Source organism: Zygotorulaspora mrakii, chromosome 8 (genome assembly GCF_013402915.1).
Source record: "Zygotorulaspora mrakii chromosome 8, complete sequence".
Lineage (NCBI taxonomy): Eukaryota > Fungi > Ascomycota > Saccharomycetes > Saccharomycetales > Saccharomycetaceae > Zygotorulaspora > Zygotorulaspora mrakii.
The window spans coordinates 840,055-863,580 of NC_050726.1; the positions used below are offsets into that span (position 1 = coordinate 840,055).

The window sequence follows — 23,526 nt, forward strand, 5'->3', positions numbered from 1 at the left end:
CTTTAGAACAACAAACATATCTATCAAGAGACACAGGAAAGCGGTACGCAAGGAATGAATCATTACATTTTTGTGATGGCAAGGCTCCTGAGGAATGTTTTTTTAATGAATGCAGCCATGTGCTGTTGCTCTGCGATCATGCAACAACCTTTTGAAGTGGAACCTGAGCGACTGCATAAACGCAGTCTTTCAATAGGTCAATTGAACTTCTTGCACACAACAGATGTCCATGGATGGCTGGGATCCCATTTACTACAGCCTGATTATGATGCAGATTGGGGAGATTTCGTGACATTTTTCTCGAGTTTTAGGGAATCCCGTCTAGACGATACACAGGATCTCATTTTGATTGACTCCGGTGACAAACACGATGGAAATGGGTTATCTGATGCTACACAACCTAATGGCATTGATACAACGAAGATTTTCAATGAGCAGGACTACGACTTATTGACATTGGGCAATCACGAATTGTATGTGCCAGAGAGCACCATTATGGAATACTATGCAACTGCCTTGTCAACCAAATTCAAGGACAAGTATGTCTCTAGTAACGTTGAGTTTATAAAGGAAGATGGCGAGCTGGTCCCTTTTGGTAACAAATATATTTACTTTGAAACACCAAATGCAAAGCTAAGAATTCTGACACTTGCATTTATCTTTGACTTTAGAAGATTTAATGATAGGGCCAAAGTCTTACCGTTTGAAGAAGAATTGAAGAGGACTTGGTTCAGAGAGATGCTTGAGTTATATCCCGAGAGCACAGTAGACGTGCTTCTTGTGATTGGACATATGCCGGTGACAGATGCCGAAAATAATGAAATGGCTCGTCTTCACGCCATCCTAAGAAAGTTATATCCGAATATTATAATTCAATTTTTTGGAGGGCACTCACATGTTAGAGACTTTGTTATGTTTGATGGGAAATCCAGCGGTCTTCAAAGCGGAAGGTTCGCCGAAACTTTAGGTTTTTTATCTATTGATAATGTAACAATCGAATCACCAAAGTTTGCTAGAAGGTATATTGATTTTAATAAAGAGTCGTTTAAGTATCACAGTGAAGGACACGGGAAAAACGCTATAGATTTTAGCAAGGGTAAACAAATCTCTAAGGATCTTAAATATTTAAGGGAAGAGCTTCAACTTGATAATGAGATGGGGTATGTTCCCAAGACTTACTACATGTCAGCAAGACCTTTAAAATCTGATGAGAATATCTATCATTTGATAACAAAAGAGGTGCTTCCCAGATTGAGTTCAGACATGACCAACAGCTCCATTGGAAGATACATTATGATCAACACAGGTGCGGTGAGGTACGACTTACACAAGGGCCCGTTTACTACAGATACCGAGTATATTGTCTTACCGTTTCCCAACGAATGGCTTTACATGGAGTTACCCTTAAAAGTAGCATCTAAGATCGAACAGTATTTAAATAAAGGCCCAATGATAGCATCTCTAGCACCTCCGCAAGGTATTGGTTTATATTCTGTTGACACCTCCAAAAGTTGCCCTTTTATTCGTCAGCCGTATTTTACTGAAGGCTATACAACTTCAGATGATTGTGGTTGCAAAGGTGATGATACCATACATAATTCTCAGGCTGAATACCAAATGCTAAATGTTGTTCAAAGCGAGCAGTTGGTATCATTGGATGAAAACGAGATGGTGCACTTTATTTTCTACAGCTTTTTACAACCTCACATATTGGAGGCAGTAAATGCAATTGATTTTAGCCGCTCTTATGATGCTTCCGATTGTACAATGTATGGTGGAAATTCTACAAAGCACTTATTGAGAGATTATGTCAAAGACATTACCAAATGATAATTATTCGACGATATTCCTTTATATAGATTGATTTACTAGCGAAAACCTAAATAACAAAGATTTTGATTTGTACACATATGAAAAAAGGAAATTTTATTCTGTTTTAGAAATTATATGGAACAGGTTACACAAAGACTCTCTAGGAAAATTACAAACCTTGTTGAGCTCTTCTTCTGTCACGCTCTTCAGCAATGGACAACTTAATACCCTTACCCTTTGGCAAGGAAATGTATGGCTTACCTGGTTCACCAATGACGAAAACGTTGTTCAATCTGGTAACGAAAGTGTTGTCCAAAGAGTCCTTGATGTGGACCAAATCGAAACCACCATCGTGTCTTTCCTTGTGAACAATGGTACCAATACGACCCAAGTTACGACCACCGGTAACGTAGACTAGTTTACCAGCGTCGAATTTGATGAAATCAGTGATCTTACCAGAGGCCAAATCAATCTTGACACTGTCATTGATCTTGATGTTTGGATCTGGGTATCTTAGGGTTCTACCATCGTGGGTGACAACATATGGAATACCTTTCTTACCTAATTGAACTTTCTTGACTTTACCCAATTTGTAAGAAGCTTCTTCATCGGTGATACGGTGAACAGCAAATCTACCTTTGACATCGTAGACCAATCTGAAGTTTTCGTTTGTAGCTTCTAGAGTGATGACATCCATGAAACCGGCTGGGAAAGTAGTATCGGTTCTAACTTTACCGTCAACTTTAACATGACGTTGCATTAAGATAGCCTTGACTTCACGGCCGTTCAAAGCATACTTTAATCTGTTTCTCAAGAACACGATCAATGGCAAGGATTCACGCAATTTGTGTGGACCCTGGGATGGTCTTGGAGCATAGGTACCAGACAATTTGTCCAACAGCCAATGGTGTGGAGCTGCTAATCTCTTAAGATGCTTCTTTCTGCAAAAAATAATAGGTTATCCATAGTTAGTATAACATTCGTGACGTAAATTTTGGGGCCTGCCTAGAACAGAATCTGACTAAATACTGCGGAACATTTGGATATCCAAACCATGCCCTCTCTGCTGCAGCTAAACACAGTCGTCATTTAGCCTTAATGGTTTCACTGGTTTCTTTCGCGCTTTTCCTGATACTTCGCCATTCTGTTCACTCCTTCCTGCTTCAATGTATAACATACGGTCCTCTAGCCATTTTTCCTTAGTGGTTGATAACTATGGTGTTTTAAGTCGATATCTGTAAAACGGAACAACGCTTAAAGCTTAGTATCTGTTATGACTTTTCACAACAATATTTAAAAATTATTGAAGAAGTTGCAAGGTACCTCGATACCGCAGCTTGGTCCTGGGACTCCAGTCCGGCTAGCCAGCTATCACATTGTTTGCCATCTCGATACATTGCGAAGCACTGGGGCCCTCGGGGGCCCCAGCGTCTCGTCGTGTTCAGAGTTTGGCAATATGTGGCCTTAGGAGCCGGCCTGAGCTGAACCCGCGCTAGGCGGAAGGCAAGAGGACGACACCCGGTCCACGCTTGAGACCTAGTGCCTCCCAGCAGAGACGCGCTACTCGCGACTTTCTTCGTTCTGTTCAGAGTTTTCCACCTGCACGCTTGACGGTCAAAAACTCTTAAAAAAATTAAAACCTTTTTCAAAAATGTCCGGAGTTTCTAATCTGGATGGTGTACAGGTGTGAAATTAAAAGTCAACAGTCACAAAAGGTTTCCAATTTTCACCTTCAAGGCCTTCTGTCAATACAAGCGCGAGCGCAGGCTCAAGTGTTGCTTGATTCAAGAACACCATCGGTGATGCATGATGTCACGTATTGGATGACTGGCAGATGGTAATAAAGATTTGGATCCTACTCTGTCTATTTGTGGGATGTTGCGTAGGAAACAGCAGTTTCAGACTTCAATACAGCAGATGCTCTTTCACTAAGCAGGAGCTCAATGACTACCGGCGGGAGGTCCAGGATCTGATATATTTTGCTCATGATAGCTATCTCAAGTACGGCTACCCGCACGATGAATTGAGGCCCATATCGTGTTTGCCAAAGACGAGGAATTTCGCGGATCCCAATGACGTGATCACGAATGATGTGTTGGGGAACTTTTCGGCAACGTTGATCGACTCTCTTACAACGATAGCTGTCTTGAATGACAAACGGAGGTTCAAGGAAACAATTGAGCTGATAGCGCACACATTTCCGCAGAAATTTGACCTTGACTCAACAATCCAAGTGTTCGAGACAACGATAAGGATCATAGGAGGCTTACTTTCATCCCACCTCTACGCGACCGATCCAACCAAGGCAGTTTACCTGGGGAGTGCCTATAACGGGGTGCTTTTGGACCTAGCGAAGGATATGGCGGATCGATTACTGCCCGCATATTTGACATCAACAGGTCTGCCACTCCCGAGAGTGAACTTAAGACATGGATTGAAAACGATTGATAGTGACTTGCTGATGGAAAACAACGTTGCTGCAATGGCGAGTCCCATGTTTGAGTTTACAGTACTTTCGTATTTGACGTTTGATGAAAAGTATGCGGCCGTAACACGTTACGCAATGGACAAGATATGGTCTTTGCGATCGAACATCGATCTACTCCCGATGTCTTTCAGTCCGCATACCGGCCAATGTTATTCACCTGTCACTGGAGTAGGAGCATCTATTGATTCATTTTATGAGTATGCCTTAAAGGGCGCGTTACTCTTTGATGATAATTCCCTTTATGAGATGTGGGACGTCTCCTATCGAGCACTAACAACGTATTGTAAGAGCGACTGGTTTTTCACGAATGCGCAGTATATTACTGGGCAAACAGTTGTGTCGTGGATCGATTCACTAAGTGCTTTTTTCCCTGGGTTGCAAGTTCTAGCTGGTCATGTGGAGGATGCCATTTATAAAAATATCATGTCGTTAAAGCTGTGGAACACTTTTGGTGGTGTTCCAGAAAGATGGTTGTTTCGAGGGAACCTTTCTTTATTAGATGAGTCCCTAAAAAAGAACGTTCGAAACACTCGGGAAGAAGTAGCTATCCCACAAGATTTACACAGAGCGTTGGTTCCGTTAGAATGGTATCCCCTAAGACCGGAATTCATAGAATCGACCTATTACTTATATCGGGCTACAAAGGATCCTTTCTATCTAAACATTGGAATCAATATACTGGGAAGCTTGAAAACGAAATTCAATTTCAAATGTGGGTTTGGTGGAATGCAAGATGTAATCCTAGGATCGCCACAGGATCGGATGGAAACATTCGTATTGAGCGAAACTTTGAAATATCTGTTTCTTTTATTCGATGAGAACAACGAATTGCATCATAGTAGAGATAACGTGATTTTCAGCACAGAGGGGCATCCAATGTGGCTAAAAACAGAGGCTATTCGACAATATTCAAGCAAAAGATTCTTCAATGATACTGTTTATTTGAAACATTTACAAAAATGCCGAAGGAAGGACAAGATTGCAATGAGAAGGAACAATAGAATCGACAATATGAAAAATGCCTTAGCAGGGCTCGCAAAATCTTTCTTTGTAGATGAGAAAGAGGATCTTTCGGGTGAAAAAAAAAACAAGGATGAACATAGAAGAGCAAATTTGAGTCTCCTAGATAGTTATACTTGTACTGCGAGCTACAACCAGAAACACGCCACCAATTGGCCATATTCTCCAATTCTCAGTAGTTTCAATAAACTGTTCGAAATCGAAGCAAGTTTTGCAGAAACTCTGCGAAGACCTGCACATATGATAGGAAATACTGCGATGGAGATTGAACAGAATTTTTACGAGCTGTGGGCAGATCCCTTCCAGAGTATTTGCCTCTTACCGACAACTACGGAATCCGTCCATCTTTTGATAGAACATCCTAAAGACGCCAAATTGACAGTATTGAAAAATGGCGATATTTTTTGCACTACCTTGAAGGGATCACTGAAATTGGCGTTAGAGAAAGTCAAGACAGGTCAAATAGATAATTATGGCAACTACATCACTACGGAGCTCTTCGAGAACATTGACTGTGATGATATCTTCAACCCGTACCATCCCAATAGACTATATTCTCCCATATTCCTCTACAGGGTTGTCGCCGTCAATGGAATAAATCTTCAACAGGACGCCAACATGATCTTGGCTAGGGATTTAATTGTCAGCGATCCTGGGCAGATCAAAACTTTTACGCAAATATTTGGATGCAATGCAAATAACCAGCTTTTGCTCGAGAACATACCAATAATTAACTTTCTTCTAATATAAATAACTCCTGAGCTCAGCGAACGAACGTTGCCAAGTAAACTAGAGCGCGGTAATTATCGACGCTTGCAGTATGTAAATAGTGCTGTACTTCTGCAGCAATGGCTATAGAACACCAGCAATCGCGCTGGGCTGCATTGCACGTACCTTCACATCAAAAGCTTTCTGATAAGCAATCCCAACGGCTTTAACTTACATACTACCAGCGCGTACTATGACTCTCATCACGTGGGTTATGGTTGTATTTTTGGCATTCTCGCCTTACAAATGAAGGACAACTTTGAGAATAAGAAACAAAGAAGAACCGAAATCAGGTAATCTTTGATCCTTTACTATACTCACCATCTGGAAGGATTTGCCAAGAGTTCTTGAGTATAGTTTACTGAATACACAGAGTTCTGCAGAGTGTCACAGCTTTGGACGTCTTCTGAACTTATCGTGCTCAGAAACAGTAACTTGGTGGCGGGTTTCCATTATCGATAGATTGCCGCGTATTAATTACTATCTCCCGCAATCCGAGACAAGTGTCGAATCAGTTTATATTTCATTGCAAAGAGTAGATATACCGAAAGTTGTTAGCTGAGTACCCTCGAGCTGGAAATGATGAACTTTTTTGGATCAAAGCTTTCCTCCAACACTAACGCCAACGCCGGCGCTGGTGCAGCAGGTAATGAGGAGAAGAAAAGTTGGACTGGTATCGATAGTAACAGCAATAGCGGACACAAGAGTCCACAGGTTGGTGGAACCAGCTTCATCCCTAGTTTCGCTATGCAGGCCGCTACTCCTACCACAGCTGTGAGCCAAAATTCCTATGCAATGGGCACAACAGGAATAATGTCTGAGAACGTTTTGAGCCAAATGAAGGCTATGAACGAACATTCCCCATCTGTATCACAATCTAACAGCAGCACAAATGCAGCACAAACCCCTTTAACATCTGCTGGAATTCAACAGTGTATGCCCGATCTTGGGGTATCTAAGAAAACATCGGTAGACAAACACGGAGAGATAACTACGCGACCACAAGATAAAGAGAGATCTGTTTCACCGAGTAACAGCAATAATACTTTTAGTAGTGGAGCTGAGTCTACCGGCCTGGAAACAGGAATTCCTAGGGGTAATTTAGTCGTCACTATAGTGGAAGCAAGAAACTTGCTAACACGCTCCATGAATTCTCAACCGTACGTGGTATGCACATTTGAAAGCTCAGAGTTCATTTCTAATGGGCCGGAATCTGTGGAAAACAAGTTGCTTGCAAACAATGCGAGCGGTTGGAATCAATCATCAGATGGGAAAAAGAAGCACAGGCCTCTTTATACCCTGAGGTCATCTTCCCAGTTAAACAAACTCAAAGAATCTGCAAATGAGCAAAGTCAAGGTGCTAGCTCGTCTAACCCTGTTTGGCACCATGAGACAACTTTTGATGTTTTGGGAGCTCGCTCAGAATTAGATATATCTGTGTATGACGCTGCCCATGACGATATGTTCTTGGGACGAGTGAGACTACGCCCTAACTTACATAGCACGTCGCGTGCCACTGAGAACCAATGGCATTCACTGCAAAGCCGTGCGTTTGACGAAAACGTCACGGGGGATATGCTCATCAAGTGGGAATACAGTTCAACAAAAAAGAGACAATATGGGCCTCATGATTTTGAAGTCTTGAGGTTATTAGGGAAGGGTACATTTGGACAAGTATATCAGGTAAAGAAAAAGGATTCTAAGAGAATTTACGCAATGAAAGTCTTATCGAAAAAGGTGATTGTGAAGAAAAATGAAATTGCACATACAATCGGTGAAAGAAACATTTTGGTACGTACAGCATCGAAATCTTGTCCTTTTATAGTAGGCTTGAAGTTTTCTTTTCAAACTCCAGCCGATCTTTACCTCGTTACAGACTTCATGAGTGGAGGCGAACTGTTTTGGCATCTCCAAAAAGAAGGGAGATTTAGCGAAGATAGAGCCAAGTTTTATATCGCCGAACTAGTTTTGGCTTTGGAGTATTTGCATGACAACGATATTGTTTATAGAGATTTGAAACCGGAGAATATTTTATTGGATGCAAACGGTAATATTGCTCTTTGTGATTTTGGTCTATCCAAGGCGGACTTGAAAGATCGTACAAACACATTTTGTGGAACAACAGAGTATTTGGCGCCAGAACTTCTTTTAGATGAGAGTGGATACACTAAAATGGTTGATTTTTGGTCCCTTGGAGTGTTAATTTTTGAAATGTGCTGTGGCTGGTCACCGTTTTTTGCCGAAGACAACCAAAAAATGTATCAAAAAATTGCATTTGGTAAAGTTAAATTTCCTCGTGATGTTCTGTCACCAGAGGGTCGGTCGTTTGTCAAGGGATTATTAAATAGAAATCCTAAGCATAGATTGGGTGCCATAGATGATGGAAGAGAACTAAGAGCGCATCCTTTTTTTGCAGATATAGATTGGAAAGCGCTAAGGCAAAAGAAGATACCACCTCCATTCAAACCACATTTAAATTCAGAGACGGATACATCTAATTTTGATCCAGAATTCACTCAAACGTCTACTTCATACATGAACAAAAATCAACCAATTGCAGCAACGCCGTTATCCCCAGGCATGCAGGCTAAATTTGCTGGATTTACTTTTGTAGATGAGTCTACGATAGAAGAACACTACAATGTCGCCTACAACAATCGTAAATTTTTACAGAATTCATATTTTATGGAGCCAGGATCTTTTATTCCAGGTAATCCAAATTTACCTCCTGATGAAGATGTAATCGATGATAATGGTGATGAAGATCCAAACGAATATCATGAAAACAAAGGCCTTCATGAATCAAATGATGTCGATTACGATGGTGACCAACATATGGATGACGAATTTGTCAGTGGCAGGTTCGAAATCTGATTGCTATTATTCCTTTTATCATCTCTATTTTTTACCGCTTGTTTCTAAGTTTATTTCTCGATTTTTTGGGATGCTAGTTATTTTTATCATCAAACATAAGAATGTATAATCAAGCCCAGTGAGAATGCATAAATATCCAATAGACATTTGATCGTAATACATCTAGTTAGCTTTTTAGAATCACAGCGAAAAAAAATATGGAAGTCCGTGTAATATTTAAGAACTAAATAACAATTTTTAAAGCATAATTGTCTTTTCTATACGATGGACGATGAAATAACGAAAGACTTCAGCAAGCTTGTACTATCTGATTTCTCTCATTATCTTTGCATCATACAAGGGAAGATTAGCCCTGCCTTTTTTGTTCTCAATGATACCTCTATCAAGCCATTCCTGTGTTGCAGCTTACAACTGGAATGTATTATTTGGGCGCTACGCGAGTTTGCCAGAGAGTAAACGGAATTCGTGATTTTGCAAAAACAAGGCTTATTGTACTCATCACACAAACAACTGAGCGTGTCAAAAAGTGAACCATCTGACCACAGACAGCAGCGTATTACAGAAACTCCATTCCCCAACTCATATCTGTATCTGATAGGCTCGGATTGCTCTACTTCCACTTCATATAAGCCAGAAGCCGTGCTCTACATAAGGGCAAATTTTGTCAAGAAGTCTGACCCACAATATGAATGTTACCGACAGTGATATGAGCGTTAGTCGACCTGGTACAGCAAATACTACAAACAATGCAAATTCCGGTGCGAAAGCACCTTCAAATGATTTCGTGCGCAAGCTGTTCGGAATTCTTGAACGCTGCGAATATCCTGATATTGTGCGCTGGACAGAGGGTGGTGAAAGTTTTGTTGTGCTGGATACTGGCAAGTTTACGACATGCATATTACCTAATCACTTCAAGCATTCAAATTTTGCGAGTTTTGTTCGTCAATTAAACAAGTACGACTTTCACAAAGTTAAAAAGACACCCGAAGAAAAGCAATATTCACAGTATGGCGAATTAAGCTGGGAGTTCAAGCATCCATTTTTTTTAGTTCACAACGAATCAGCACTTGACAATATCAAGCGGAAAACTACTGCCCAGAAGAAAAGTTCATCAAACGACAATAACAATATTTTGGGGCCTTTTGAACATCAGGCACCTCATGAAATTTCTTCAACAGGCTCTGTGCCATCCAATGTTGTTTCAAAAGAGAAATTTAATCTATTGAAAAAGAAAGTGGACAAGCTCCAAAAAGAATTAGATATCTCGAAGCATGAAAACAACAATGCAAAATTAGAGTTCCAGAAACTTAATTCCAAATACAACACAATGATAGAAAGCTTGCTCACTTTTAAGACCTTGAATGACAACCTGGTCAATAATTTTGGAACTCTCTGCACAACACTAGCCAGCAAAGGAGTAGAGCTGCCACAGACAATTTATGATTACGTCAACTTGAATGAATCTTTGAACAAACATACAACCGCAGGAAACATGCAATTAAAATCATTTGAGCTGAATAATGGTGTCGATTCTATGGTACCAGGTAGGCCGCCAACATTACAGTCTGCCCCCTCCAATCTAACACCTGCGGCAGATTCATCATTTCATGGTGGTTTGCCTAATAATGGAGAGCGAGATTTGAGAAATGAAAGTACAGAAAATTCGATACTCAGAGAAGGGTTTCATGTTTTACTAGTCGAAGACGATGCTGTTTGTATACAGCTATGTTCTAAGTTCCTTAGGAAATATGGCTGTACGGTAGAGGTTGTTACGGATGGTCTGTCGGCTATTACTACCCTAGAAAAGTTTAGATATGATCTGGTACTAATGGATATTGTAATGCCAAATTTGGATGGGGCTACCGCAACATCTATTGTTAGGAGTTTTGATAACCACACACCAATCATAGCCATGACGGGCAATATCGAGGATCAGGATCTTATTACGTACCTGCAACATGGTATGAATGATATCCTAGCTAAGCCATTTACTAGAGATGACTTGCATTCTATGCTAATTAGATATCTGAGAGACCGGATACCTCTTTCGAAACAGCATGAACAGAGGCAAACACAGTCACCATCGATATCTCAAACAACACCCCATTCGCAGTCTCATTCAAGGCCGCCACTGCGAGAGCAGCAGTCAATTCAAGCCGCTTCTGAAGATGGCTCCCGTGTTGCATCGTCAACGATTTCAGAAAGCGATATAAATGGTTTAATACAAGATGAGCCTTTGCTCAAAAAACAGCGAGTATAATGTGCTGACAAGCGCTGGCAACGATGGACTTCGGAGCCGCTTCGTTATCCGTTCGTAGTTATCATATTTATAACTTGTCTATAACATTATATTCGGGATACGTAGGTTAAAAAGATTTTTCAACGGTTTTTGTTATTCTTCCACCGCAACGGTTACTTTAGTATCAAATCTAACAGATGTCCTTCGCCTATTTCCAATTTGAGGGTTTTCTGGTATGTCTAGTTCGAATTCTTTCCCATTTTTCAAGAGTTCATGAAGATCAGGCCTGGCGTTTCTCATGGATGACTTACGTCTCTTCTGAGTGGCAAGACTATTTCTTGCAATCGAAGATTTTATCGTGGGGTTTGACATTCTTATTTCTAATTCTCTATCACACCGAGTGCAGTGACATAGAAAGCCCCAATTCACTCTCAATTCTCTTCTTCTCAGTTTGGATCCATGCAAAGGATTCACATACGTAGTCAACAATTCTTCGCCGGCTTGAATCGGTTTTCTAGCATAAAGTTTTAGGCCCAACTTGCCATTAAACTCAAGGCGGACATTAGGCTCACAGTCGTGATTTATTAATGAGTAAAGAGTATAAATTTGGCCATTCACCTGGTTGATGTTATATTTTCCGATAAATATCAGGAAAGCCTCAAGGGATATGTCTGAATGAGGGAATGATTCCTGGAAAAGACTGAAAGCTTTTTGCCATACTGGTTCTGGATCTTCCGTTGTTACGGCCCCGCTTGATGCATCAAAAGTCCCCCCGAGATTTGTAGAATCACTCACATTTCGTCTTGTTCTCTGAGAAATTTGGGCTAGAGACGCAAACTGTTTACATATGATGTCTTTACTGTTCTTATTGCCTCTTTCTGCAATTATAGACGCATATATGATACCAATTGCATATGCCGCCACGAAAACATTTTCTCTACAGTATTGTTCATATTTGGCCCACCCTGAAGGACTGATGAGTTTCTTTTTTCCTTTTATGTGTTTAAGGAAGCAATGCGTGATATCCTGTTTTTTGCAAGCTGCACTGCACCAGACGGCTCCACACACTTCACAATCCAGCCCATTCATCATGATGAAATGTGGACTATGTGTAATCGACGACCCACAGAGGGAGCATACTTTGCCTGCGCCCATCAAAGAAAGTTTCTCAATGGGAGGAATGGCCGCCAATGGTTGCAGATCTTCGAATACAACATCTCCCTGTAAAAAAGCTTTCTTGGCAAACAACCCTCTTCCTCTACCATCAGGACATAGTTTTAGTTTGACTCCCCTCGGAATTTCTAATACTGGTGTACTCTTTTCAACAGAGGAGAATTCTATTCGATCAGCATAGCCCTTTAGTTCTTTATCATCCGTTGAATAAAGATTGTACAATGCCAGCACAGCAACAAGATCTTCCTGCGACAGTTTCCACGAAGGATTTCGTGTTGTGATTCTCTGATATAGTTCATGTATATTTAGCTCCTCTGTCTCTGGCTCCTCTCTCCAGAGCAGAAGAACGTCATCGCGAATTTGTTGTTCACTAGGCAAACTGCTGTCCCTACCAACAGTGCCATTTTTGTCATCATTGAGAGATAAAGTTTCAATTTTCAGATGCATACAATTTTATATCGTTATATCCAGCAACCAGTTCAGATACGTTATGGTTTCCAAACGCTCACGATATTTTTTACCCAACATCCAGATTTCCAGGATCGTTGGAATGGAACGTTTACGAAAAGAGAGACTTGTGCAAAGTTATTGCATTTTAAGGAAAAACTTGATCCCCCCGAAGAAGAAGTCTGTTAAATATCAACAAACCATTATTATCTGAGATGCTGAAAAGATTAAGCACGCAAATATTTAGAAGGAGCTACGCTGAAAGTGTTAGTCCTGTTGCAAGACGGTTTGTAGTGAAACCTAAACAGAAGCCGCGCAAATGGATACCGTTTACGATTTTCGGTGGCAGCTTCTTCTTAGGATGGTTATTGACCGAACATATGACATTCACTGACTTGATGGCATATTGGAGATACGATACTTTGCCACAGGGGTCGAAAGAGGTAAAAGATTATCAGCTGGATCTTTTCAATAGAAGTGAAAACCTACCTGTAGTAAGACAACTGCAGCAAGCTGGTTTCAGAGAGGTTTTCCCAAATAGACGGGAGGATGATTTGTTGATTGACAAAACTTTAAGTACTCCTGGGGCAATTGCAGTCCCCCCACGTTTTTACTACAATCCCGTGACGAAGGAGAGCGTTGGAATATACCACCTAGGAATGAAATTGACGGGGTACCCATTCATTGTACATGGTGGAATGTTGGCCACTGTGATGGAAGACTTTATGAGAGAGTGCGTGAGGTTTGTCAAAGGTAAAGAAGGGGAAAAAACGAAAGATTTGTCTATTTCGTATAAGCTACCAACGCTTGCAAATCAGTTTGTTATTGTAAGAACTACAAAGATTGATGAATTCGGCAAAAGCGTCAAGTTGAAAGTTGATGTCATGGATCAATCAGGGAATAGAAAACTGGTCAGTGGTAGTGGCGTTTTCAAATCATAGAAAAAAGAAAGAACTGCTATGATACAAGATTATTATTTAATACTATATATATGCAGATTGGTCAAGTACTTTTATGTTTACGATTTCATTTAGGTAACTCTACCCATCGAATGTCGCCATCGCCCGTGACAATGCAATCCATTTTTTGGTCATGAATTTCAAGGTCTATGCCCTCCACAATTTGCTCATTAAGCGACAAGCCTATCAGCAGCGGCTTGCCACCGTTATGTTGTAACTTGTATCTTCTGAAAAAATCGTCGTAATATCCACCACCGTGACCAAGTCTGCCACCGTTTTTCAGGCTGAACGCGACTCCGGGAACTAGCACTACATCTAGTTGGGCGGGCAGGGGATCAGGATGCTCTCTCGCGGGTTCTCGCAACCGGTATTTACCCTGTGGTTTCAATTCCTGAATCTGTTGCCACGATTGCATCTTATGGAACGTCAAGTGTGGGTAGTTCCTTTTCGGCTCTCTCAAGACTACATGACCTGTTTCCTCCGTGGAAGTACATCTTGGCAGATATACCGTTTTTCCCTCATCGAACAGATGTTTTAACAGATACTGCGTGGCAACCTCGCCGCTTTCCATACTCATGTAGCATGCAACACTTCTACATGTCCTAAGCAGCGGAATAACAGAGTTTGTGATATTTCTGGACTGACGCTCGATCTCTTGGCTCGACACGTTCCTGAGAATCAATCCTATCTTTTTACGAAGCAAACGCTTATCGGTCATTCCAGCTTTCGAGCGCCTTCGAGACTCTTTGCTCCTTAACTCGAACTTTTCAGTTTCACCACGCAATTAGATAGATATAACAACCCAAACGGCCGGCAATCAAAAGTGAGTCACGATCTTTCAATCTATATTTTACCGTAGCTGAAGCAACAATATCTAGTAATGGTGCTCTATACAGTAGCCGCTTTTCACTGCCATTGGCAACCTGAACTTCCGTGACTAATTAGCGTTCCATCTATGTTGGTGGTGGTACTTCTGCCTACTTCGCTCTGCGCTGACCGGTACCGGCCCTGTTTCCGCTTTTTCGGTAGGTTTTCTAATCTATGCGACAATACTGAAAAAAAATGAAAAATCAGTCATGCATCGCCAATGCATGGCATATATAGATTTATAAATCATTTTTGAAACCTGCAAACCTCGACGTATTCCTTTCTCTCTTTCTATATATTGTCTGATTTGCAATAGACTGGGATAGTTTTTCATTTCTGACCTTCATTCACGTCTGAGTAAGTTTCAACAATTGTTGCAGACGATTTTCGCATATATAATAGCGACACAAGTTTCAGTTTAGGTGTTTAGGAAACAAAAAGATTGGAGCACATCAGTTGGGGTAGTGATTGAATTCATAAGTTATAGAGGTACTACAAGTATAAAGGCGCTCAGAATGTTGGCCAGGCAAAATATCAGAATAAATGCTTTGCGGATGTTCTCATCTTCAATGAAGACAATGACGACAGGTGGCCTGCCATTGGATGCTTCGAAATTGAAAATTGTGAATAAAAGCACACCATCAAAGCCAAGACCAAATGACGAATTGGTTTTTGGTCAGACTTTCACAGACCATATGTTGACGATTGAATGGACAAAGGCCAAGGGCTGGGACGTTCCGGAAATTAAGCCATATGGTAACTTATCTCTTGATCCATCAGCTTGCGTGTTCCACTATGCGTTCGAACTTTTCGAGGGTTTGAAAGCTTACAAGACATCTGACAACAAAATCACTCTATTTAGACCAGATATGAATATGAAACGTATGAACAAATCAGCAGCCAGAATATGTTTACCAACTTTTGACTCTGATCAACTGATTGCTTTGATTGGCAAGCTGATTGAACAGGACAAACACTTGGTTCCAGAAGGAAAGGGCTATTCGTTATACATTAGACCAACCCTGATAGGTACCACTGCAGGTCTTGGTGTTAGTACTCCAGATAGAGCCCTACTTTATGTTCTTACATCTCCAGTTGGACCTTACTACAAAACTGGTTTCAAAGCAGTTAAGTTAGAGGCCACAGATTACGCAACCAGAGCATGGCCAGGTGGTGTTGGTGACAAAAAATTAGGTGCAAACTATGCTCCTTGCATTTTGCCGCAATTAGAAGCAGCTAAGAGAGGATATCAACAAAATCTATGGTTGTTTGGTCCTGAAAAATACATTACTGAAGTCGGTACAATGAATGTCTTCTTTGCGTTTAAGAATTCCAAGACGGGTAAGAAAGAATTGGTGACTGCTCCCTTGGATGGTACCATTCTAGAAGGTGTCACCAGAGACTCTGTCTTGAGTTTGGCTAGAGAAAACTTGGATCCAAACGAATGGGAGGTCAATGAGCGTTATTACAGTATCAACGAAGTAGCTGAAAAAGCGGAAAAGGGCGAACTCTTAGAGGCCTTTGGATCCGGCACAGCTGCAGTCGTTTCCCCAATTAAAGAAATTGGATGGCAGGGCAAGGACATCAATGTACCATTATTGCCAGGCGAGCAATCAGGCCCATTGACCAAAAAGGTCGCCCAATGGATTGCGGACATTCAATATGGTAGAAAGACAAAGGACAACTGGTCAAGAGTTGTCGCTGATCTGAACTAGGTTATTCTATTCAGTATACAATACTTAATGGCGCGGTAATACCGCCTTATAGCGTAGTGACACTAGTTAGTTTATAATATATACTTTATTATCTCTTATTTAAAGGTGGATTTTGAACTTTTGATTTTGTTTTAGACTAAAAAAGATATCAAAGCCGATTTCAGCATTTCTAATCTTCGTTTTATCTACCGACGAAAAACAGACAATAAAATATAGTACTTTAGACCTCTCTATGAGCCATCTATAGCCTTGTCCTTGAAGAGCGAAAATTTTTTTAGCCATGGGGGAAAAGGCTGTAAGGTCTAGGAACGGTTGCAAATCGTGTAAGCGTTTGAAGATCAAATGCGATCAATTGAAGCCAAGATGTCAAAACTGCATGAAAAGAAATATAGAATGTTGTGACTACTCTCTAAAATTACACTGGGGAGGCAGGCCTTACAAAGATGCAACCAAGAAAGTAGCCAAAATACCAAATACTAAACTAGTAGATGGCGTAGTAACAATTAAGCCGCTTAGGCGTAAGACCGGAGGGATTAATACCAAGAGTGGACAAATGGTTTCGTTAAAACAATTTTTTAAGGATGACGGTGGAAGCGAGCGAATTTATACTGATGCGTCTACTCCTGACGATGCGACGAATATGGCACAACCATCGATGACTTTTAGAAGTCCAGTCGACGATATAACCAGAAATATCCTATTCGATCCAATGCCCTTTATACAACTACATGGATTACATCTACCTTCTCCTTTGCCAGATGTGCTTTCTTCATCTACATACTTCATGAATCTCTTTGAATTCTATTTGAAGGAAACCTGCCACTTGCTTGTTCCTGTGCCTCGCGAATTGTACAAAAAGAATCCTTTCTATGTTGTTCTTCCACAGATTGCAATGCACAATCATACTTTATTGTACCTGCTACTTGCGTTTGGAGCGAATCATCGAAACATGATGTTTGCGCAATCAACTTCCGCTATCGATGTTTTAACAGAGCAGCCGTTGATACAGCTCACGTCTTTTTCGAAAGAATGGAACCTTTTCGACTTTTTTCCACTGGATAGCTATACTGATGATCGTTTCTCATCTGTATCCAGTAATGCTCTGATAGACACTCTTCTTTCCAATGTATTAAAAGAGCTGGTTAAGAAATTAAAAGATGAAAAGGAAAGGAAAAGCGATGGTACATTAGCTACAGTAATGATGTTAGCAGCCTATGACATATTCTTTAGCGATAAACGGCGAAAATGGAGAGCACATGTTTATGGCGCTAGAAACCTGATGAAAGAGAGATTATGTACATCACAAGAAGAGGCATTGACAATCATTGATATTGTCGACAAAACCGATGCTAGATTTTTCTTGCAAAGATGGTTCACATACGTTGACATAATCGGATCTTTGTCCTCAACCAATCGAGTTATAACGACAGAGAAATTAAGTTCTTTGAAATATGAGTTCAAGCATTATAAAGAAGTTGGTAATGAAAGGAAACTGGCACTCAACGATATTGAATGTAGCACCGGCATGGAACCAAAAGTGCTTTCGCTATTAGCTGATGTTTCTTGGATAATTAGCGAAAGAGAAAGGCTATCAGAAACTGACAATGAAACGGATGACATTCCTACGGATCTCTTGTTACAGATGTTGGAACTGGATTACAAAATAACCAAACACCTTGAAGAGTCGGAAGTACAGAGGGATAAGGTTTATCACCTTTTTTTTAGTGAACAGCCTGTAACAGAAATGCACAATTCTAAAATATACGATGGATACAGTATACTCCGAGCTACAAACCTTATTTTTGGTCTCACGGGATCTCTTCAGCTAAAAAGAAGGGCATTGAACATGCCTTTGCAAAGTGTTATTGTGAAAGATCTACTGCTTAGAATTACTACTATTGTTGATAAGTACATTCCATTGGCAAGCTCTTCCACCAGCTGTGTCATTTTTTGTCTTTTTTGCTGTGGTTGCGATTTATTGGACAAGTCAATGATAAAACACAGATCAGTGTATATGGATAGAATAGAAGCACTTAACCAACGGGGCATTAGTAGTGCGGGTATGGCTAAACGTTTGATGCAGCAATGTTGGGCACAAAATAAATGCTGGTGGGACTTGTTAAAAGAAAATAATCTAGATGTTACATTTGCTATATAATGCAACAATCGGCTGGACCTAGATGTGTTGGCAGCAAGAAATATGTGATACATATGTATATTGAACCATTTATATCCAACCCACTCATGTTTGAAATTATTCACCTAGGGTTGCATGCGGTTGAATGATGATTAAGTTCTCAATTACACTGCAAATAAGGTCGTCTACTGTTGAAAATTTACAATAATCCTATATCGAGCTATTTACTTATTGAATTGTGGCTACTATAGAGAAGAGAAGCACCTTTCATGGTTGTCCCAATCTTCCAAGTCCATAGTCTACTTAAATTGGTTAATTAAAGGAGCGACAGGTAATTCCCTGCCCTAAAAAAGAGTTTTGAAACTCTCTTGGTAATTTGATCCGTAAAAAAAGGGATGGAGACCAAGATGTGAGCCTTTGTAACCTTTTTTACTATTCCAGCACTCGCAGAGTTTGCAATATGCATCGAAGAATGCTAGCGCCCACCCTCTGGATATAACCATTCGACAATGGCTATTCAAAAACCACGAATTAGGATATGGGCTATAGAAAAAAAATCCTTAATATGACGCGCTGACAAAATCTCATTTTTTGCTTACTTCCGTTATAGTTGCATTCTAAAGTATCCCTAGCCGCAAATGTAGTTCCTTGGCCATTGTTTCTACCAAAGGCCAACCTACGAATCTATTTTTCGGGGAAGAATGTCGCTTGAGAATCGCCCAAGTAGCTAAGAGAGGTAATCATCAACCATTTCGAAATTACGGTACCTTCGAAAGTCATTAACGGGCCACTGTAAAACAATATCGATATTATAAGGTAACCTCTCCATATTGTACATCTTGAGATAGAAAGTGTTGGGATTCAAGCTAAAAACGTAACGTAAGGTAGTGGTGCTCTCATCGCCTTAATGAGTGCGCCAAACACACGTACAGGTCCAAGTTTATTGAGTCTTCCTTTTCCATGATGAAGATGCAGATGAATAAAAACTTGAAAAAATAATGAAGGATGCGAGGTTCGAACTCGCGCGGACAACCGTCCAACAGATCTTAAGTCTGCCGCCTTAGACCACTCGGCCAACCCTCCATAGAACAATGATTATATAAGAACACATGCACTATCAATCCCAGCACTTTTAGGCATGTGACGTGCTTTCCCGAGCTTGACGTTTTTGTCAACTTTTGTGAAATAATCAAGTTATTTGGAAAGAAGTGCTTCTTCGGAGTTATCGATAGTAACTTGGTTTGACATTGATGATGATATTATGATATTCAATTATAGAGATATATAATTCCTTGGTTTTCTATATCATGAATTGAGATAAAACTAATTGAACTTGGATTAATATCTGGAAAATACGTCAGTATTTATACCTAACATTTCGCACCTATTGAACCATAAGAGAGGACGACGGGTGAAGAATTGTCACCGTCATCACACCATTTCTAGTCCCATAGAATCCACAGTACAGCAGTTATTTCATGTTCCATGCCATAGACTCCTTCGTAGTCAGACTCCTGAGTTGTAAACGTCTCGCGATAGACTGTCATCCGATATCTTTCCGGTATCGATTGACATTCTGTTAGGGTTTCATCTGACTTCGTTTATTTTGTTTTACAGACCAATTGTCTTATTTCTGATGCTTATAAGTCATCTCTTTAATATATCTTACAATCTCGATTTATATTTCAACATCTTCATCTGGCTTCGTTTATTTTGTTTTACAGACCATTTGTCTTGTTTCTGATTCTTATAATTCATCTCTTTAATATTTCTTACAACATCGATTTATATTTCAACATTTCAATTCCATATTATCTATGATACAACTGTTATATCTAATTTCATGCAGTATAATGTAAGTGATCAGAACCTGAGTTGTAAGCGGTTCGCGATATATTTATCAGCCAATGACTCCCTAGAGTCGACTGTAATTCTGTTAAAGGCTCATCTGATTTCATTGCTTTTGCAATGTCAGTGTAAAATTTTTACCCTTTGTTTCTCTAAAGCTGTGTATTTGATATCTCTCGTTTATATCACAATATCAATCAGCATTTCTATAATCAATTTATATTTCAACAGTTCTTGCTATATTTCTGCTTTAACATTGATATAACCAAAATGATAGAGACAATCTGGACTACTCGGAAAATCTCAAGCAAATTTGTAAATTAATTTCTGAACTCACGCATTGCACATTAAAGTATTCACAATTCAATTTCGAGGCAACACGAAATTTGCAAAACCTTCACCATAAATCCAGTGAACACACAGCCATTTCCCATTCATCCGTAATTTAGCCACATGTGCATCTATCACAGTTTTCTCACTTTCTCACCACCATCAAAGGATTCGTGAAAAAAGAGCCCTTGTTGTATTATTCGATGAATGACAGCGCCGCGCTTTCTCGTATAGTATTGCTAGTTTTTTCCTCTTCGACCATTTCGAATCTACATCTTGCAAATTTCTTTTTTCTGAATAGCATGGAACCTTCAGGGTCCTTTCCAGGGCTTTCAAAGGGTCCACTTCTAAACAGCTCGAAACCTTCAGGGTCCTTTTCAGTGTTCTTTATAGCGTAATTCACCCTCTCAATTAACTGTGATAGAGAGCTTCATCTTGAAAATATGTTGAGCTTAACTCCCAAAGTAGTCGGTGCTTGAAGAATTTTCTTCGAACGTGAAACTTGTCAATTCAAAGTTATGGCTCAAAGCATCATCTCATTTACTGTCTTAAGCTCTATATAAAGCAAGCAAATTGAATTAAAACTTCCAGTATAAGCATTGATACAATAAAATGCACCAATCAAAACTTGCATCAGACAAAAAATGAAGTTCTCGACCGCTTGCTTGGCCACATTTGCTTCCCTCACCTCCAGTGGTATGGCAGCACCAGTATACAACACCAATTCTTCCGCTGAACTACAGAGCGCTGTTTCACAAGAAATCTTCGGTTGGACCAAACCAACTTTCCCTGAGCTTTACCACACATGCAACTCAACTAATGCTAGAATGTTGAACGTTGCTTTGCAGGAATCACTTGAAGTTTCCGCATACGCGAAGGATAGACTTTTGAAGTATGGTGCCGATGATGTGTATTATAAGAGATGGTTTGGTAATGGAAGCATATTCACCGTTATGGGTGTTTTTGACCATTTGGTTGAATCTTCCAAGAGCGGTGTCCTATTCAGATGTGATGACGTTGAAGGACTTTGTGCAGCAAATCCAGGTTACTATGCGGGCCATCATCGTGTGTCCGTACCAGCAGAAACAGTCATCTGTGATTATTTTTACATGTCTAAAAAGCCAATTTCATCTATCTGCTTCGAGGGAAACATCATTGATGTCGGTCCATCACATTACGCCGGTATAGACTTATTTCACCGTTATCTACATGTTCCCTCAATGAACTTAGACTACGTTGGTGAGTATGCAGAAGAATTAGATGAATTGATCGACTATGCTGAAAACAACTCTACTTTCGCTGTGAGAAATACTGATAACTATTTGTATTATATGGCAGATGTGTACAGTTCTTCAATTGTACCAGGAGGTTGTTTAGGTGAGCTTTCTTAGTGCAATTTCTTATCTTTTTTCAACTCAACTAGCAATTACGTCATAATAATATATATATATGATATAACTAACCACGTCTAATATCCCAAGTGTTCTTTTTACATCTATCACGTGGTAACCTTTTGTGCTTTAAAAAAAAACAGTGCGACATGGGATTTGTCTAGCTAAAAGGCTTCTCCCTGCTGGCGAAATCAAGAGACGTGTTGTCGTGGAAGTGAAGTTCTCCTAGTATGAAAAATCAGCCTAGCTGAATATTTACTATCTACTATTGTTGCATCACTATGGTCACTTTCCTTCACTCTCTTCTTTTTTGTACAAGCGGGGAAAAGATGGAAAATGAGAAAGTGATCACTTAACGCAGTGTCTATTAACCACCTTTTGAATCAGAAGGCTTCGCATTTTAACTCTATTTAAGATGGCTCTCGATTTTCCTGCTACGCAGGTCACTCATATCTGTTTCTTGTGACTGCGCAATCATATAGCACATCTGGCAGTTTTGTCTGCTTATTCATATTGGCAATATCTTTAAAAATGAATAGACATTGCAAACGTAGATAAAAAAAACAGCGAAACCATGAAGCACCAACTGCACAAAACTGAACTGATTTAATGAGGCATAACAATGTTCCAGAGTCGTTAGAGATTCAGTAAAGATGTTCATTCATCCGCTCGGGATGATTTAAAAAAGTAACTGCGCAAGCCCGGAATCGAACCGGGGGCCCAACGATGGCAACGTTGGATTTTACCACTAAACCACTTGCGCATGATAATATTAATGGAATGAGTTGGAATCATCATTCTTACTCTATCTTAAAGATCATGCCCCTTTCCTTCTGAACACAAATGACAAGAAAAAATCAAGAATTTGGAGTGGGGTTACCTTCGGAGTTGTTGACAGTAGCTTGCTTGGTTACACATTGAAAACAGTATTGTGAAGCTTGATGTTAAAATATAAATCGATATTGTTGAAATATAAATCGATATTGTAAGAAATATTAAAGAGATGAATTATAAGAATCAGAAACAAGACAAATGGTCTGTAAAACAAAATAAACGAAGCCAGATGAAACCCTAACAGAATATCAATCGATGCTGGAAAGATATCAGATGATAATCCATCGCGAGACGTTTACAATTCAGGAATCTGACTACGAAGGAGTCTATGGCATGGAACAAGAAATAACAGTAGTACTGTGGATTCTATGGGACTAGAAATGGTGTGATGACGGTGACAATTCTTCACCCGTCGTCCTCTCTTATGGTTCAATAGGCGCAAATGTTAGGTATAAATACTGACGTATTTTTCAGATACTAATCTAAATGCAATTAGCTTTATTTCACTTCATGATATAGGAAACCAAGGATTTATATATCTCTATAATTGAATATCATAATATCATCATCAATGTCTAACCAAGTTACTATCGATAACTCCGAAGAAGCACTTCTTTCCAAATA

General features: G+C 40.0%; 11 protein-coding genes and 2 non-coding genes across 13 annotated transcripts; 8 read left to right on the top strand and 5 right to left on the bottom strand.

Annotated features, from left to right (window-relative positions):
- Nucleotides 1–54: 54 nt before the first annotated feature.
- Nucleotides 55–1,830, top strand: SMN1 (Smn1p; the record flags this gene model as incomplete). Its single annotated transcript, XM_037290925.1, has 1 exon — nucleotides 55–1,830. One exon carries the CDS (start codon nucleotides 55–57, stop codon nucleotides 1,828–1,830), a length of 1,776 nt encoding a protein of 591 aa, XP_037146820.1.
- A 151-nt stretch (nucleotides 1,831–1,981) lies between these two features.
- On the bottom strand, nucleotides 1,982–3,005 carry HG535_0H04230 (40S ribosomal protein eS4; the record flags this gene model as incomplete). Its single annotated transcript, XM_037290926.1, has 2 exons — nucleotides 1,982–2,753; nucleotides 2,992–3,005. 2 exons carry the CDS (start codon nucleotides 3,003–3,005, stop codon nucleotides 1,982–1,984), a joined length of 786 nt encoding a protein of 261 aa, XP_037146821.1.
- Nucleotides 3,006–3,646: 641 nt separating this feature from the next.
- Nucleotides 3,647–6,070, top strand: MNL1 (alpha-1,2-mannosidase MNL1; the record flags this gene model as incomplete). Its single annotated transcript, XM_037290927.1, has 1 exon — nucleotides 3,647–6,070. The coding sequence occupies one exon, from the start codon at nucleotides 3,647–3,649 to the stop codon at nucleotides 6,068–6,070; it is 2,424 nt and encodes an 807-aa protein (XP_037146822.1).
- Nucleotides 6,071–6,667: 597 nt separating this feature from the next.
- On the top strand, nucleotides 6,668–8,962 carry SCH9 (serine/threonine protein kinase SCH9; the record flags this gene model as incomplete). Its single annotated transcript, XM_037290928.1, has 1 exon — nucleotides 6,668–8,962. The coding sequence occupies one exon, from the start codon at nucleotides 6,668–6,670 to the stop codon at nucleotides 8,960–8,962; it is 2,295 nt and encodes a 764-aa protein (XP_037146823.1).
- Nucleotides 8,963–9,647: 685 nt separating this feature from the next.
- Nucleotides 9,648–11,222, top strand: SKN7 (kinase-regulated stress-responsive transcription factor SKN7; the record flags this gene model as incomplete). Its single annotated transcript, XM_037290929.1, has 1 exon — nucleotides 9,648–11,222. The coding sequence occupies one exon, from the start codon at nucleotides 9,648–9,650 to the stop codon at nucleotides 11,220–11,222; it is 1,575 nt and encodes a 524-aa protein (XP_037146824.1).
- A 132-nt stretch (nucleotides 11,223–11,354) lies between these two features.
- On the bottom strand, nucleotides 11,355–12,821 carry SET5 (S-adenosylmethionine-dependent methyltransferase; the record flags this gene model as incomplete). The annotated part of the gene is made up of 1 exon (XM_037290930.1): nucleotides 11,355–12,821. The coding sequence occupies one exon, from the start codon at nucleotides 12,819–12,821 to the stop codon at nucleotides 11,355–11,357; it is 1,467 nt and encodes a 488-aa protein (XP_037146825.1).
- Nucleotides 12,822–13,036: 215 nt separating this feature from the next.
- Nucleotides 13,037–13,762, top strand: FMP10 (Fmp10p; the record flags this gene model as incomplete). Its single annotated transcript, XM_037290931.1, has 1 exon — nucleotides 13,037–13,762. The coding sequence occupies one exon, from the start codon at nucleotides 13,037–13,039 to the stop codon at nucleotides 13,760–13,762; it is 726 nt and encodes a 241-aa protein (XP_037146826.1).
- Nucleotides 13,763–13,847: 85 nt separating this feature from the next.
- Nucleotides 13,848–14,498, bottom strand: FAU1 (5-formyltetrahydrofolate cyclo-ligase; the record flags this gene model as incomplete). Its single annotated transcript, XM_037290932.1, has 1 exon — nucleotides 13,848–14,498. The coding sequence occupies one exon, from the start codon at nucleotides 14,496–14,498 to the stop codon at nucleotides 13,848–13,850; it is 651 nt and encodes a 216-aa protein (XP_037146827.1).
- A 664-nt stretch (nucleotides 14,499–15,162) lies between these two features.
- Nucleotides 15,163–16,362, top strand: BAT1 (branched-chain-amino-acid transaminase BAT1; the record flags this gene model as incomplete). Its single annotated transcript, XM_037290933.1, has 1 exon — nucleotides 15,163–16,362. One exon carries the CDS (start codon nucleotides 15,163–15,165, stop codon nucleotides 16,360–16,362), a length of 1,200 nt encoding a protein of 399 aa, XP_037146828.1.
- Nucleotides 16,363–16,642: 280 nt separating this feature from the next.
- On the top strand, nucleotides 16,643–18,520 carry HG535_0H04310 (Zn(II)2Cys6 transcription factor; the record flags this gene model as incomplete). The annotated part of the gene is made up of 1 exon (XM_037290934.1): nucleotides 16,643–18,520. One exon carries the CDS (start codon nucleotides 16,643–16,645, stop codon nucleotides 18,518–18,520), a length of 1,878 nt encoding a protein of 625 aa, XP_037146829.1.
- Nucleotides 18,521–19,498: 978 nt separating this feature from the next.
- On the bottom strand, nucleotides 19,499–19,582 carry HG535_0Htrna8L. Its single transcript has one exon. It is a non-coding gene; the product is annotated as a tRNA-Leu (tRNA).
- Nucleotides 19,583–21,321: 1,739 nt separating this feature from the next.
- ZPS1 (Zps1p) lies at nucleotides 21,322–22,068 on the top strand (the record flags this gene model as incomplete). Its single annotated transcript, XM_037290935.1, has 1 exon — nucleotides 21,322–22,068. The coding sequence occupies one exon, from the start codon at nucleotides 21,322–21,324 to the stop codon at nucleotides 22,066–22,068; it is 747 nt and encodes a 248-aa protein (XP_037146830.1).
- A 692-nt stretch (nucleotides 22,069–22,760) lies between these two features.
- On the bottom strand, nucleotides 22,761–22,831 carry HG535_0Htrna15G. Its single transcript has one exon. It is a non-coding gene; the product is annotated as a tRNA-Gly (tRNA).
- Between the last annotated feature and the right edge of the window lie 695 nt (nucleotides 22,832–23,526).